This window comes from Prorops nasuta, unplaced genomic scaffold (genome assembly GCF_024137725.1).
Source record: "Prorops nasuta isolate Cenicafe-Biocafe unplaced genomic scaffold, Cenicafe_Pnas_1.2 PNAS00006, whole genome shotgun sequence".
In the NCBI taxonomy this organism is placed as follows: domain Eukaryota; kingdom Metazoa; phylum Arthropoda; class Insecta; order Hymenoptera; family Bethylidae; genus Prorops; species Prorops nasuta.
Genome location: NW_027116803.1, coordinates 8,510,478 through 8,528,876, shown reverse-complemented (window position 1 = coordinate 8,528,876; position 18,399 = coordinate 8,510,478). Strand labels below are relative to the sequence as shown.

Here is an 18,399-nt window from a genome sequence, read left to right as displayed (position 1 = left end):
GATAATATCAATATCATTAGTGACTGTTTTTCCTATCTCAGCATAGGGTGGTATCATTGTTTTACATTTTCAGCATTACTCTAGATTTGAATGAAGTGAGTTGTAAATATACCCATTTTGTAATTATAATGCAAAACAACATGAAATATTTTGTTGGCATCACTTTTGTTTAAAAAAATTTAATTAACTACATTCTTTAAACAAAAAGTGATGCCAACAAAATATTTTATGTTGTTTTGTATTATAATTACAAGCTGGATATATTAACAACTCACTTCATTCAAATCTAGAGTGATGTTGAATATGTAAAACAATGTGATACCACCCTATGTCGAGATAGGAAAAACAGTCAATAATGATGATATCGACATTATCAGAGGTTAACCGGATGTTTGTTGCACTTTGGTGATGATTGTTTGAATCAACTTATACCAACTTCTAAATAGGTATAAAAATATTCCAATAGTCCTCACCAAAGGCCGGCGGAACAACGTGTTATAGGCACGATTAAAGTTTAATGTAAGTACTTAAAAAATTCATAACTTTGACCTTTATGTGCAAGAGTCAAATGTTATCGAATTTGAATTCTTTTTTTTTAGGTAGATTTGTTCTTTTCAGAGGAAACTTTTTCACACTATTAGATCTTCAATATCAAAATTTTTGGATTTTCGGCTCATCTTAATATACAGGATGTAACGAAACAACCGCCTTTTCTTGCAACTGGAGGTTTGGGGTGACAACCCGAGTGCACGTTTAAATTTTCTTTCGAATCGTTCAAGGGATTTAAAAGTTATTTACATTTAAAAATCACACTTTTTCGGTTCTTTTCGAACAACTTTAACTGCACAATGGAAAGTGGAGAAAGTGAAAAAACAATTGATGAACACCCCACTAGAATTTAAAACTTATCGATCGCACGCGATAATACATTTGCTATTTTTGAAATTTATCTAATAGCCAGGTTATAGAAATAAATAGCAAAAGTATTATCGCGCGCGATCGATAATTTTTACATTCTAGCGGGGTGTTTATCAATTGTTTTTTCACTTTCTCCACTTTCCATTGTGCAGTTAAAGTTGTTCGGAAAGGACCGAAAAAGTGTGATTTTTAAATGTAAATAAATTTTATACCCCTTGAACGATTAGAACGAAAATTTAAACGTGTGCACTCGGGTTGTCAGCCCGAACCTCCAGTTACGAGAAAAGGCGGTCGTTTAGTTACACCCTGTATCTAACTAACAGAGTATGAGATCTCTGGATTACGTGAACTGATTTTGTTGATGTTCATGAGCTCAAATAAAGGCTTGTTCAAAACCATTTTAAGAAAATCCTTACTTGAATCATGACAATGGATTATTCACGGAGATAAATCGATTTGAAAATTGGGACGGCCGAACTAGATGTATAAGAGAAGTAGTGCCTTGACGGCGGTATAGACATGTCTTTATCTACTTTTATATGTACTTGCCGTCGAAACACTACCGTATCTCTTAATTACATCATTTTCGTCCAACATTTATCAATTGGTTCATGCTTCATCACAGTGGTGGATCTCATCAGTCTCCAATAATCAAACGCGTATATTGTACAACTTGCGATCCTTGTAACCTTCTTTAAATAATTAGTTCGATGTAATATGTGAATGTGAATTTTTACAATTTGAGGAGAATAGAATCAAGAGACACGGCAGTGTCTTGACGGCAAGTACATATGCCGCCGAGCGCTGCCATGTAACATATACAACAAGCATGACCAATCCAATTTTCAAACCGATATCTCCGTGAATGATTCATTGTCATGATTTAAGTAAAGCTTTTCTAAAAATGGCTTTAAAAAAGCTTTCATTTAGGATCATGAACACCAAAAGCGGTCCATGCAATCCAGAGATCTCACATCTTTATTCGACGATATATTCAACAAATTATCAAACAAAATTTCCTACCTCAATGTCTCAGCAAATGCCTTTACCTTGAAGTGGGTTTCACAAATATCTTTGTCCTGAAGTTGATACATATTCGAACTACAATTTCGTAATGTCGTAGTAATGAACGTATCGTAGTTTTGTACGATATAAAAAGACGTAAGCTATTACCAACTATTACGTTCACTACGTAGGATTTACTATAAACTAACCTTGTATTATTTCGATTAATCATAACGAACAAAATATAGTAAAAGTGTAGTGTTACAATAATATAAAAATTACTTAAAATAAATAAATAATATTTTATATGAAGAATCTGCTAGTTGAAAAATGTGTAGAAAAGTCTGATAAGTCACAAGACATTTTAAAATACAAGAAAATTAAATATTCTGTGGTACTTTGTATAATTTCTTTTTTTGATTGATATTAATCTTTAGACATGAAAATGCATAATAAAAAAGGAATAGACTATATTTGAAAAGGAAATCATTGATATAATGAATTTTGTATCCCATTGCCATAGCAAACGACAGTATAAGAGTAAAATTATTTTATTACGCAAGGTTAGAGATTATATGGTGTGAACCCGGAAAATCTGAAAAGAGGAGAGAATTTTAAGAAAGAAATCCTAATAAAATTTTTTAATATGATTAATATTTATAGTGTTACATAACAATTAGTTTAGTCGAAAGCCTTTTATAAATTTGTATGCAGATCGGTAAGTATTAACAATATGAAGAAACTCTATAAGAATTTTTTGTAGGTATAACAATAAGGAAGAAATAATTCCAACAACTTCTTCTTATATTGTTGATCTTTTCCAAGTTACAGAATAAAATATTTAGATCTAAATTGTTCATATTGAACGAGCTACATATCAATTTATGTACGCTATCTGAATAGCCAATTTAACGATATAAATATTTTGTTCTGTAACTTAAAAAATTTTTTAAAAATCATTAAACTTATAACTTATTTATTGTTATACCTACAAAAACTTCTAATGAAGTTTCATCATATCGTTATTACTTACCGATCTGCATACAAATTTATAAAAGCACTTCGACTAAACCATTTGTTATGTAGCTCTAAATACAGGGTGTTCCACTTAAAGTGACCCACAGCATAGATGAGCATAGATACAAAAACACGCGTATCATTTTAACTATAAGAGATATTCAATTTTTGCATATAAGTTTTTTCAAAGCAAATAACAAGAGGCTCAGAAAAGGTCCGACGCAAAAATTGAATATCTCTTATAGTTAAAAAGATACGCGTGTTTTTGTATCTATGCTCATCTATGCTGTGGGCACTTTAAGTGTTTAAGTGGAACACCCTGTATATTAAACATATTAAAAATTTTTATTAGGATTTTTTCCTTAAAATTCTCTCTTTTTAAATTTTCCGGGTAGGCACCCTACAGGATGAATTTCTAACAGCGGCATATAGGAGATTCGTGTTAGCTGATTGTAGCACTCGTAATAATGAAATTCGAAAAGGCTGATTGGTTAGTATTGTGTAGTGCCAACTTAAAATAGGCCGTTACCAGTAACTGGCTACGAAAAATGAGACCCATCCGCCATTTTAGTGTGTAAAATATTTACATGCCAATCACAGCAAAGGAAATGTAAACTGTAGAAATATCAAAAGGTGGGGTTACTAAAGTAAAAATTGAAAATAATGAAAGGAAAGTAAGAATATTCATAATTTCCTTTCATTATTTTCAATTTTTAGTTTAGTAACCCCACCTTTTGATATTTCACCAGTTTACATTTCTTTCTGCTGTGATTAGCATGTAAATACTTTACACACTAAAATGGCGGATGGGTCTCATTTTTCGTAGCCAACTACTGGTAACGGCCTATTTTAAGTTGGCACTACACAATACTAACCAATCAGCCTTCTCGAATTTCATTATTCCGAGTGCTACAATCAGCTAACACGAATCTGCTATATGCCGCCGTTAACGAGATCCCTCACGCGTGCTTTACCGACAGTACAAGTCAATAAACAATTAGTTTAATAAAATTCAAATGCGAAGCAATTTTAACAATCGTGCCTTTGTAGGACAATGTGCCAGTCCTAACGAGTCAAATGAACTTAATAACACTCAAATTAGTTGAAAAATAACGCTGTACCATTGTGCTGCGTTCTTGAAGAGAGATTACTTTTGGTTATTTCCACTTCAAGAACGCGGGACAGTGGTACAGCGTTATTCTTCATCCGGTTTGAGTGTTTTTAAGCTCGAAGGCTCGTTAGAATTGGCACCTTGTCATAAAGAAGCCCGTTTTTGCAATTTGCTTCGCATTTGACTTTTATTAAACAAATTGTTTATTAACTTGTACTGTCGGTAAAGCACGCGTGAGGGATCCCGTTAAGAGCCTGCATTGAGTGACTCAAATTCTATTCAAGTTTATCTTCCAAACAATTAGGAATATAAATTTTCTTATAGAGACTAAATTTACTTTTTTGACTGTGCTGAAGGACGCTAAAAAGTCGGTTTCTCAAAAGTATAAAAAAAAAAAATCATAAAAATTATAAATACTTATATTTTGGCTGCCCATAATAATAGAGAAAACTGGGCTTTGTATCGTTCTAAGGAAAAGTTGTATGAGTAAATGGAGATCAACAAGAAACAAATATACGTAAATATGTGGAAGATTGCATTGAAAAACTAATCTTATTAGTGAAAGACAAACTTTAAACTGTTTTTCCAACAGTGAAGTTTCAAAGTGCGTTAGACGGTGTATACCATATAATCGAAAGCCATTATGGCCGAAAAAACACTGCGTTCAGATCAATAAAAATCTGTCGTAAGCATTTTCCGATCACTAAGAACATACTCCACTTCTAACGCGAAACAACTGATAGGCTTGTCCTTGTCTAACGCACTTTGAAACTTCTCCGTCGGTAAAACAGTTTACAATTTTTCTTTCAATAACTAAATTAGTTTTTCAAAACAATCTTTCACATTTTTAGGTATATTTCTTTCTTGTTGGTCTTAATTTACTCATAGAACTCTTCTTTAGATAACTACAAAGCCTACATTTTAATATTATTATGAGCAACAAAAATATAAGGATTTATAATGTTTTATGAAATTTATTTTTTCCAATTTTAAGAATGTGACTTTGTGGTACCTTTCAGCAAACAAAAGAATAAATTTAGTCTCTACAAGAAAGTTCAAATTCCTAATAGTTTGAAAGATAAACTTGAATAGAGTTTGAGCCGCTCAATTCATCTCCTTAAACTATTCTTAAAGAAAATGTCTCACCTTAAATAGATTATAACTATGATGAAAATTCATTTTCAACTGACAGGTAACTCCTACCGCATATTCAATATGTTATGATCCTGCACTACACTGGTCGCCGTGCATGGGCATAAAAATCGTGACTATAAAATATAAACACGTAGGTATAGCCCGAATATAGCATTACAGCTTTATATTCAAGGCCATACCGTCTCAGTATACATGGTGTATCAGTAATGATGCTTTTAATTTTAACCATATATTCTTGTGACTAAACTAATTCAAAAAGTCCTATACTATAAGATGCGGAAAAGCATCATTGCTGAGATAAATTAATTTTAAACCGACAAATCAGGTCTTTGGTTCAACGGAAAAATTACTTTAATTTCACTTTCGTTAACAGTTCCCCTTCAAAAAACAAAAGAAGTTTGTACTTCTCCGCCGATCCGTATTGTCGGACACGCATATATACATACGCACGCAACTACGCCGATTATTAATATTATCTCCTAATGTTTTACATTCCTGATCCTGATGCTGATGAAATTCATTTTCTGCCTATTTTTGAACTGATCCTCGATAGCACCCATTTAGTTGAAAAGTCTGGAGAATAATCCAGCGTTATTCGTAGATTAATTTTCAAGTCGGTTTATCTTTTCAGTGGCGCAGCATATGAACTGCTCTAAGATAGTCAAAACATAGGTATTTTATCACAAAAGCTCTTATAAGAAATTGTATTATTTTCTGTTTTTGGAAATCTCACTGTACTGCATCATTAGAAGAGCAAAATGACTCGAAAATAGATTTTCAAATAAGGTCATAGTCTTCTCTGGAAATTTCAATCTAACTGGAGAGCTTGAGGTATCCCTTTAAGAATAAATAGGTTTTTTTTTCATTTTATGAAGGGACAAGCCATAAAATTAAAAATAATTTTTTGTTTATGCCGTAGATTGTCTATAGCTATTACCTTTTTGCCTAGTACTTTTTGCATAGTGTCTGGCTAAATGGATTTCCCAGTAAAATTAGCCAATTGCTAAGTCAAATTCAAGTTTATAGTGACTAGAAGTTGATATGGTCACCAAAAAGAAATATTTTACAATTCATCAAGCAAATCGTAATAAAGTGAAAAAGAGAAAAACATAAGTATTTACTAACTTATCTGAAATCTTCTCATACCTAAGAGCGTGCAAAGACTATGAATAATAATTTACAGCATTAACAAAAAATTATTTTTAATTTTATGGCTTGTCCCTTCACAAAATGAAAAAAAAGCTTATTTCTTCTTAAAGGGAACCCTCAAGCTCTCCATTTAGATTGAAATTTATAGAGAAGACTATGGCCTTACTTGAGAATCTATTTTCTAGTCATTTTGCTCTTCCAATGATGCAGCAAACTGCTCTATCTGATAAAACTGACATTTCCAAGAACAGAAAAAATACAGTTTCTTATAATAGCTTTTGTAATATAATACTTATTTGTTGACTACCTTAGAACAGTTCATATGTCGCGTCACCGAATAGATAAAACGACTTAAAAATTAATCTACGAATAACGCCGCTTATTATTCTTCAGACTATTCAACTAAATGCGTGCATCGCGGATTCTTTTATAAAAAATAAAAATAGGCAGAAAATGAATTTCATCAGCACCAGGATCAGAAATGTAAGACATTTGGAGGTAATATTAATAATCGGCGTAGTTGCGTTCGTGTGTGTATATGCGTGTACGACAATACGGATCGACAGAGAAGTACATACTTCTTTTGTTTTTTGAAGGGGAGCTGTCAACGAAAGTGAAACTAAAGTAATTTTTCTATTGAATCGAAGACCTGATTCATCGGCTTAAAATTGATTTATCTCAGCAATGATGCTTTTCCGGATCTTATAGTATAGGATTTTTTTACTTAGTTTAGCCCAAGATTATGTGGTTAAAATTAAAATATCATTGCTATTACACCCTGTATATTATCACCTACCGTGTATCGAGTTTTATCATAAAGATTTTTCGAGATATGGCCTTGTTCGTAATTTAAGTTTTTGTCGGGAATGCGCGATATTCGAGTAACTTACCTTGGGTGAGATTAGCGTTTTATTTTCGTTTTCGTCTTCGTACATTCCGTTTCCACAAAAAGATAGAATCGCGAAAGTGAGTTCTCCCAAGAAATGAGCTATTTCATTTGATTCATCCCTTGGAAGTAGAATTTTCGTTTTCGTATAAAGTTCGCAGGAGAAACACCTACCATAATAAGGGCCTTAGCTATTCGTGGTTTATTAAATATGGTTAATTCACCCTAGGAAAACTTAGAAGAATAATCGCGGGGCTTCGGTAAAAATTCCGAAATTTAAGTAACTTCTTTGAAAATCTTGAATTTGATGATCTTGAAAATTACGGCTAATATACAGTTACAGTGGAAAATATATGAGAGATTTGTTAAACAGATATAGTAAATCAATTACAGCATTTTGAATTAGTAACCAGCATCGCTAAACCAGCTTTGCGTTTCCAGGAATCCACCCACTCTCCTCTTCCACGTCCTAATACTTATAAAACTAAGCTAGTTGACGCTTTTCGATACGTTACAGTTAATTTCGTTTCGTAATATAGTATTTTGTGATCTTACAGTACAATTGGTTCTGCGGGAAGCCTGGCGCCCAACATTTAGTTTGCAGTTAGTATAGTTGCCGTCTACAGTTCAGATTAAATAAGGGATAGTCAAAATTTTGGTAGTGTGGCAATGTCAAGATATGGCTCAAAGTTTTGGAATTGTTACATCACGTAGGAAATTGTAAATCAGTGCTCGCTGATCCAATAAAAGATTAAGATTAATTGACTTTCTTTCAAACTTGGCAAAAAAAAGGTTAAACCTGTATTAAAATTAAAATAACCACAAAGTAAGTTTCTTATAAATTTACAATAATTTTAAAGTTCTGTTATTAATTAATATACATATCCTATATCTATTTTCCATCCGGCATTTTTTAAAGTTCGTTATTCCTTCCCGTAATTAATCTCTTGAAATTTTCGTTAATCCTCTAAACAAGTAAATAGATTATGTAACAAGGCTACTTCTCTTGCCTTGATACCTAAGTTATTTCTGATTTAAAACGCCGCTCGTAAATGAGGTTGCTCTCGATCCCGGGTGGCGGCGCTGTGCACGCGTGCACAGCAGCGTTGCCAAGTCCGCCATCTTGAATAGTACTACGCTCTATAGTAAGTGAATTTTGATATAAGGAATGCAGACTGCACAAAGTATACTGCCAACGGAAATACGTCAGTCGCAATCTTAAATGCAGAACGTAATATATAAAAAATTATATATATTATATTCACAGCCTGTCACCGTGAACGGCGTGAACGAAGACAAATGTTAGTATACGAAAAAATAAAGTGTAATAAAGAAATAAGGAGTAGTGACAGCTTTGATCTATCTGACAGCTGAGGTACTTATGGTATAAGTATATTAAATAAAAAAAAAATGCTTTTCCTAATTTGATTTTTAATTTTAATAAAATGGTCAAATGTAGCCATTAATTAATTAGATTTGGTAATAAATACAAAAAATGCGTTTTATTATAACAAATGAGTTAAGGTAAAATAAACTAAATGTTTTTATATTAATCTATTAACAAATGCATTTTTTTATTTATTATTGAGTCCAATAAGTTAATGTTTATTAAAAAAAATTCCTTGTAATGAAAAAAAATGAAAAAATTTTAAACTACACCAAGACTCGAACCCGAGCCCACCGCACGACAAACGGAAACCTTACCGCCAGCGCTACAGCGCTCACTTGATGTACGAAGAGCAAAACAGCCTTTTAAAGACTGACTACAATTCTTTCATTAATTCGTCATAAATGATCAAGAATTGACTGTAATAATAAATACATTTATATACACAGCATTATTGCACTAAATTTATTGTTTTTAATTTGAAGCATACATTTTGCATGCAGATACGATTGTTTAAGGGTAACCATTCAGTACTCTAAATACATTAAGCTGTTCATACGCTCCATTGTCATAAATTAATTAAATAATATTATAATATATGTTACACGTGTAATGGTATAATTTATGATAGATGAGCATATGAACAGCTTAAATAGGTTTCGGTATACCAAACAATTTTCCACAGTATATATTATGTTGCAAATTGGTAGATAGTTCAATTAAACATTTGTCTAGAATAATTCATTATTCGTTTTATTAATTTTCAGGAAAAAGCAACACAATATTGTCAATGTAGTCAATTTATATGATTTTGATGCTTAAATTACTATATTAAAAAAAACAGTTGATTTGAGATTTTTTAGGACTACCGGCCCCCCTCCTTCGTCCAACGATCTTCGGACTCGGTTCAGCGCATCAAAATACATAAAAATAGGTGAGTCTGATTAAATTTACTGACCACTCTTTTTTGTGTGCCGATGAAATTGTTGACCAAACGTGTACTATCATTAGCGATGTAATATGACAGAATAGTTTACACTGTATATATTTATATATAAATGCGCACATAACAATTATCAAATTCTATAAGGCGATATATTAAAATATTTTTTGTATTAGTTTTCATGGATTACTCCATATTTTCGACGTATAATTCGATTCGTCAAAAGTTCAAATAAATTGCTAAAAAACTGAATACAATATGTAATTCTAAATTTTTTATAAAACACAAAACTCGACTATCCTTAAAATTTTTGTACAGTGTGTCGTCGTTTTTTCCTATTAGGCATATTGTCTGTTTTCTTGTGCCGTGAATTAATTGCGTTTCAATCAGCCGACCCTCGTGCTCAGAGTACACTAAGGAAAACAAAGTAATAGAGGTAGCTACGACTATCTCAGATGAAGACATCTATTGTTGGTAAAAGAATCAGAATTTGTAAAATTTGATAGGCACACAACCATACAATTTGTTAAATCAACTTAGTGTGAACAATTTATTATGTTCATGGTCTCAATTAAAAGTTGTTATTTTCAATTTCTGGAATGAAACTGCAATCACAAATCATGGCATCTATAAATTCTTGTAGCTAAAATTATTTAAATTTTTAAAGGTTAGGGCACCTTATGTATTTGAACAGAGAATAGTGCTTTCATAGCATGTGCGTGTACGTGTTAATGTACTTGTTACCGAGATACTGGCGTATCATAGATTAACTTAACACATTTGAAGTATCTATCGAAATAATATATACAGAATTGCATAGGAGCAATAAAATGTTACGCTTTTCTATTTTTTAATACATTTAAGACTTATAGTGTACAATTTTTTCTAAAACAATTGTTACGGAAGCTGAAATTGGAAAACCTATAACATATTAATATTATACTTGTGCAATTTGTTCATCTTACCTGTTTGTTTTTAGTCCAGAAAGATTGCACTACTTGTTGACAGGAAGAAAGTGATCCGTAGTACCTGCTTGATTTTTGCGTTATTAAAGACGGTAAGGAAGCAGTAATATTCAATCGATTGGGTTTAAGTAAATTTGTAGATTCGGTAATGTATTCCATCGGAAAGAGATCGATATCGGGAGATACTCTCATATTTTTTACTTCTATTTGATAAAAATATATTTATTTATATACAGTGTGTAATAAAATAGTTGACATTTCTTTAAACGGAAGCTGAAGGAGACCTAAAACGTTGAAAAAATGTTCTTTAAAAACATTACCTAACGTTAAAAATTACTACATTTTTAACGTTTTTTAAATGATGAATTGTCTGTCGAATTCATATATACATACAGGGTGTAACAGCAATGACGTTTTTAATTTTAACCACATATTCTTGGAGCTAAACTAAGTAGAAAAGTCCTATACTATGACATCCGTAAAAGCACCATTGCTGAAATAAATCAATTTTAAACCGATAAAGCAGGGCTTTGATTCAACGGAAAAATTACTTTACTCTCACATTCGTTGACAACCCCCCCTCAAAAACAAAAGAAGTTTGTACTTCTCCGCCGGTCCGTATTGTTGTACACGCACATACACACACGCACACAACTACGCCGATTAATAATATTACCTCCTTATGTCTTACATTCCTGATCCTGGTTATAATGAAATTTATTTTCTGCTTATTTTTAAAAGGATCCGCGATGCACGCATTTAGTTGAATAGTCTGAAGAATAATAAGCGGCGTTATTCGTAGATTAATTTTTAAGTCATTTTATCTATTCGGTGACGCGACATATGAACTGTTCTAAGGTAGTCAACAAATAAGTATTATATTAAAAAAGCTATTATAAGAAATTTTATTTTTTTCTGTTTTGGAGAATCTTACTGTTTTATCAGATAGAGCAGTTTGCTGCATCATTGGAAGAGCAAAATGACTCGAAAATAGATTTTCATGTGAGGTCATAGTCTTCCCTGGAAATTTCGACCTAAGTGGAAAGCTTGAAGGATCACTTGACGAATAAATAAGACTATTTTTATTTTATGAAAGGACAATCCACAAAATTAAGAATAATTTTTTCTTTATACCATAGATTGTCCATAGTTTTTGCCTTTTTGAATAGCGTCTTCGTAAATGGACTTGCCAGTAAAACTAACCAATTGCTAGACTAGATTTTAGTTTATAGTAACTAGAAGTTGATATGGTCACCAAAATGAAATATTTTACAATTCACCAAGCAAATCGTAATAAAGTGATGGAAAAAGCATAAAAATTTACTAACTTATCTGAAATCTTCTCGTACATCAAGAGACACGATAGTGTCTCGACGGCAAGTACATATAAAAGTAGATAATGACATGTCTATAACGCTGAGCACTACCATGTAACTTATAGAGCAAGTTTGGCCGTCCCAATTTTCAAACCGATTTATCACCATGAATGATCAATTGTCATGATTTAAGTAAACCTTTTTTTAAAATGGTTTGGAAAACCTTTCATTTGAGCCCATAAATATTAAAATCGGTTTACGCAATCCAGAGATCTCATACTCTGTTAGCTATATACATGCCGAAATTGAAATTCTTCTCCTTCTCCTCTTTTCCCGAGTTGTGTGTGTCTCGGGCTGAAGTTGGCCGCTAAAGAAAATGACGTCATTTTCGCAACCCTTCCAACAAACTATACTCAATGACGAAACTATAGTTGTGAACTGGCAATTAAATCGATATAACTAATCCGGCGACTATTGTTTACTGTATACTGTGATGTAAGATTATATGTGTTTAATGCAGTGAGGTTATTCATTGTGTTGTGATAACGAATATGTTAATTTTTCAAAATCACAAATAAATTTAATCAATAATGACAGGAAGAGTCGACAATTATTAGATAAGTAAAAAACATTATATTTTACAATACAATAGTTTATATACTTTGTGGTACTTTGTAGAATTTCTTTTTCAGATTCAATTAAAATAAAACATTTCTATTTTAACCCATTAACGTCCAAAATGTCAAAAATTTCTTGCACGTTTTCAAAGTGATTTTTTCCTATGTAATTGGCGTTGAAAAAATTCTTGAACCACATATTCTGATGTAAAATTGCATGCTCTTTCAGAATCCGTTGCCAGAATCATGATAAAACTCACAGGAAAAGAGATATGCTCGATTGAAACATAAAAAACACCTAAATTTTCGAAAAAAAAAATTTTTAGGATTTTTTTTCGAAGTGTTACGGTGAAGATATCACCTTGCGACCGTGATCAAAGGTGATCATGGGAGTTGAAGTTTAACAGGGAATTTTTTTGTTGACCTTGAACCATCGCTTCTTTACAAAATGGCGGAAAAAACGAATTTTTTTTTTTCAATCTTCATCAACTTTTTTCTCGAAATCTATGGTCTTTAGAAAAAAATTCATAAAAACAAAAATGCCTTAGAATCGCTCGAGGAACATTCTCAAATTTTTTCAGAATTTTTTGAGACAATTTTTGATTTTCCGGGAAACTTGTGAAATGGAATTTTCAAAAATGTCTCCAAAAATTCTGAAAAAATTTTAGGATGTTTCTCGAGTGCTTCTAAGACATTTTTGTTCTTATGAATTTTTTCCTAAAGTCCATAGATTTCGAGAAAAAAGTTGATGAAGATTGAAAAAAAAATTCGTTTTTTTCGCCATTTTGTAAAGAAGCGATGGTTCAAGGTCAACAAAAAAATTCCCTGTTAAACTTCAACTCCCATGATCACCTTTGATCACGGTCGCAAGGTGATATCTTCACCGTAACACTTCGAAAAAAAATCCTAAAAATTTTTTTTTTCGAAAATTTAGGTGTTTTTTATGTTTCAATCGAGCATATCTCTTTTCCTGTGAGTTTTATCATGATTCTGGCAACGGATTCTGAAAGAGCATGCAATTTTACATCAGAATATGTGGTTCAAGAATTTTTTCAACGCCAATTACATAGGAAAAAATCACTTTGAAAACGTGCAAGAAATTTTGACATTTTGGACGTTAATGGGTTAACAAAAAGCTTTGAGTTCCCCACAAGAAACACTTTCGTGTAAAAAAAGACGGCAAGTAATTTAATCCTTTCTCTCCACAAAAATTGTAATCCCAATAAAAATCTAAAAACAAAAACAATTATTGCAGAAAATATACCCTAAACAAAAACCTCCAAAAATAGTAATTCCAATAAAATATCAACAAAAAAATGTTTACAGATAGTAAATCACAAACAAAAATACCAGGTACGCAAAGGATTGAGATAATTTACAGTAAGACAAGTAATTATATTTCTTCCCAATAAAAGTAACAACAAAGAAAGTTATTATAGATAATAAATCTCAAAAAAAAAATACCGGCAACACAAAGGATTGAAATGACTTATAAATTCGACAAGTAATCAAGCGGCAACATAAAGCAATGAAATCGCATAAATTAGGCAAGTAAAGAAAGTGAATGAATAATTATTTATTATATAAGTTTTATATACGTACTACTTGCCGGGACGGGCCAAAAAATGTAAATTATATTTAATCTTCGTTATAGTTGTATTTTGAAATATCTACTGCTCTACACGATTTGGCCCGTCCCAGCAAGGAGTACGTATATAAAACTTATATAAAAATGAATTATTCATTCATTTTCTTTAATTGCCTAATTTATGCGATTTCCTTGCTTTATGTTGCCGCTTGATTACTTGTCGAATTTATAAGTGATTTCAATCCTTTGTGTTGCCGGTATTTTTTTTTTTTTTTGAGATTTATTATCTATAATAACTTTCTTTGTTGTTACTTTTATTGGGAATAAATATAATTACCTGTCTACTGTAAATTATGTAACGAAGTTCCCCGTTACGTATACGAGATACCGAATAAAGAATATAAAAGCTACTGAACAGTGGATATTATTAATCCCTATGTTACCGCCTCATGAGATAGGCTCACGAGTGGATTATATCTAACGTCAAGGATAGACCCCGTTGACAGGCAGAGGCCCGGATGAAAAGACCGGCGCTCCAGTAAACGATTTTCAGGTTGTCCTGGGAAGTAAGGCAGGGCCATGCCAAACAACCCAGGCAACCTGAGATAAGGAGAAGCGGCCTCGGGGAGTCCTAAAAGAATGACTGTGTCTATAAGTACCCATGAGGAGGGGAGATAGAACATCGAGTCTAGCTTGAACGCTGATTACGCGCTTCAAGCAGGCTGCGCGAATGTCGTGCGCAAACTGCCTTAACAGGCAGTCGGAACGCGACCATGGGACTGGGCTGATTTGTCCGTGCGTGCTGGTGAGCGCGTGACGCGGCACTCAGACAGCCATGGGTCCGTTCGCGTACGTGAGACGTGTGCTATAGGCCAGCCTGCACGTACGTCACGACTGGATACCGGCCAATGCATAGTGGGTTGTGCAGGGGCGTAGTTAGCCCGTTGGAATGTGTCCCGGTGCCCTCCGTAATCCCATAGGCTTGCGCTATGGCTGGACGGGCCGCGAACATTGCCTCCGTGGTGGTTCACCCCTGGCAAACTCTATGCTTGGCAATGATACCGCATGTTCCCGCACTCCTCACAACCACCTGAGTGTGGGAGGTGAGGGGTAAATGTATGTCCCTCAGCAGATAGGTCTGCGAGGCTCGGACTTCCGCAAGGAACCCTCCCCTCTCTCCACGACCTAGCATACTGAGCGACTCTGGCTACCGCTACCGTCCAAATGCATGGCCGCAGGGCAGTATAAGATGCATAGAAAATGGAGTCGAAAGACTCCAATGATAACGTAGGGTTGTTGGCCACCCAACTGTCCAACTGGCGCCCTGATACCGTTCGATAAGGACCAGGGGCTGGACACTCAAGCCTCGAAGGCTCGAAATATTTGTACCGAAGGCAATTCTTAGCCAACTAAAAAAAGTTAAAATTGAGGAAAATACAGTATTTAAGTTGGTAGCAGTGCTTGATGCGTTGGGTGAAAAATATGGTCACGTTAGGGTAGAAAGGACGACATCTTGTTACTTGACTATAGCATAATTCACTATAGGAATATTACCAAATTTCGTTTAATTTAATTGTATTAAACGTAATGAATGAAATTATTTGAGACAAAATGGTATCTACAATGAACAGTAAAAAATATAATTAAAGTAACAAAATAATTAAAAATCCAATGCTTTTAGTTTGATGCGATAATATGGTGAAAGCAGCCAGCTTTAATGAAAATTGAATACCAAAATATTATAAGAACCGAAAATCGTTTAAATAAATTGCAACTAACTATTCTACATATCATAAATTTATTTAAATGATTACAATAAAAGATTATATACAATATTTTAAAGGTTGTCCTATAATTTTATTACTCCGATTAAACGTTCTAATTGAAACATGGGGCATTCTCCTCATCAAATCACGGAGCTCCGAAACAAACTACTTTTTATATTCTTGAAAATTGTTTACTGTCTAGAACTTTTTGATATAAACTTCCGTGTAAATTTGTAGAATTTTTCATTAATCCTAAAAAAACTTGTGAATTGTTGAAAATACAACGCTTTAACGATTCCGAGGTTTTAAATGTTTATATTTAAAAGAAGAAGTATGATATATCAATGTTCTGCATGCCATTTTCCACATCTTGAATTGAATTTTATTTTAAAAAAATATGAAATAAAATTTTCCCTATTATCTATTTATTTTGCATCGAATCAAAGTAAAATTTTTAGTTTTTCAAAGTGAACATCATTTTTCATTTTTTTTTTAAATTCTCAGATAAAAAACAATTTTTAAGGCCAATATAATCATGGAACAATCTTCGGTTTTTTTGTTTACGTCAAAATAAGAAGAAAATATATTTTTTATAGGGTGATGATTTGTAATTAAAAGATATATGATACTTTCTTCTTCATTTTAAGCATAACAAAAGATCCTAAAATTGTTCCATAGTCGCATTGGCATTAAGAATCGTGTTTATATCATAGCAATTTTGATTGATATATCTAAGTATGTAAAACAGACATTGCTATGAACACAATATTTTTTTAAACGTTTGATCTAGTACTATTTGGAAAAATATAGAGTTGCGCAGCATAATTAATGCTGGTAACATTGTAGATTAATCAAAATACCCAAACACATTTTTTTTACATTTGAAAATTTTAATATCTTGAAAAGTGCAGACGATGTAATACTTTTAGAACCAAATTTGGATTCAGCGAGAAAATTTACATAAAATTATACTTTGAAGTCTTAAACAACTTTTAAAACCCCTAATTTTGTTGTTCTGTGTAATTATATGTATTTTATTACCCATCTATAATTTAAAAAAATAGAGACTGTTCAATAGCATAGAAGGCTATGCTTGAGGGGCAACTCCGCATGAAGGAACTGCTTAGTTTTTAAATAAATAAAATGTATACAAATTAAAAAAAAAGTCCGAAAGCACAAAAAACTCTTTTTATTGTTTTATACACCTTTTAAACTAATCACGATTACAAATGATATACGATCGTACAATGAATTAAGCCGTATGCCGGTTATAATGTTTGTTATGCACTTTCGCATTCAATTGGCGAATCATTCCACATTTCGTACATAATATCGTTTAACACGAGTCACGTCGTTTTTCCAAACAGCCGAGCTGTCGAACCATTCGTATTCGTTTAGAATCGGGCCTTATGTCTTTTGCGAGCAGCCAGGTTGTGCTGAATCACTCGTGTTCGTTTAGAACTGGGCCTTATATTTCTAACAAGCAGCCGGGCTCTGCTGTTTCATTCCCATTCGTTTAAGACCGGGCCTTATAACTTTACAAAAAACCGCGCTGTGGTATGATCAAAAGTTTAAAGCTTCAAGGGGAACCGAGCTCGCTTATTACTTCGATATTTCAATTATCGTTAGGTAATGCGTCTTTTCAATCGGGTTAAGGTGCTCGGGCTCGTCTTGATTGAAGGGCTATTACCAAGAAGATGTCTGCTTTCGGCATATGTTTCAGGGAATTGACTCTTGTAGTGTAACAAAAACCAAACTTGCCAATGATTTGTTATCGGTTACTACGCCACTAATATCGATTACCTGAAAAAAAGCCGGGATTCGATCTGTTACCATGTAAAGATCGAACAGAAACTTTATCGCACTTTGAAAGAATTCACTGAGCAATTTTACTCTAGAAAGAAGTAGATATTCTTAAAATTTTAGAAGATTCCTTGGAATAATTGTAATAGCGCGACTAAGTCAAATTTCAAATATGTCTTCGTTTTACTATTAAAGTTTTGTAAAAATAATCTTTTATATACAATTCTAAGAACGTTTGTTTCTTTCTAACAAAAAACCAATCAGTGAATTCTGCCAAAGTGCAATATAGGCTCCCTTTTTTGTAATTATTGATAGGAATACAAAATAATTATTTATATTCAACTTTTTTTTTAAATCGGAAAAATATGCCTTTACGTACTTTAAGTAGATTAAAAGCAGAGGTAATTTGGTTCTTATGAAAATTTATATTCCTCCATTTATAGAAAATTTGTTCGAAATACATTTTTGCCACTCGATGCATCCTTTCAATCATTAGTATATTATACAGGGTGTATCAGCAATGATGCATTTAATTTTAACAACGTATTCTTGGAACTAAACTAAGACGAAAAGTCCTATACCATAAGGTCTAGAAAAGCATCGTTGCTGAGATAAATCAATTTTAAACCGATAAATTAGGGATTTGATTCAACGGAAAAATTACTTTTATTTCACTTTCGTTGACAGTTCCCCTTTAAAAAACAAAAGAAGTTTGTACTTCTCTGCCGATCCGTATACACACACGCAAGCAACTACGCCGATTATTAATATTA

General features: G+C 32.7%; 1 protein-coding gene across 3 annotated transcripts in view; it reads right to left on the bottom strand.

Annotated features, from left to right (window-relative positions):
* Nucleotides 1–18,399, bottom strand: part of Arms (Ankyrin repeat-rich membrane spanning) — a 295,457-nt gene that overhangs the window by 202,135 nt on the left and 74,923 nt on the right. For 2 of the 3 annotated variants that reach the window (XM_066729125.1, XM_066729124.1), the window contains exon 2: nt 10,537–10,820. The exons of the other annotated variant lie outside the window; for it this stretch is intronic. In XM_066729125.1, the coding sequence (XP_066585222.1) occupies nt 10,537–10,728 (192 nt within the window). In that variant the 5' untranslated portion in view covers nt 10,729–10,820. The remainder of the gene's footprint in view (nt 1–10,536; nt 10,821–18,399) is intronic. 3 annotated transcript variants of the gene reach the window in all.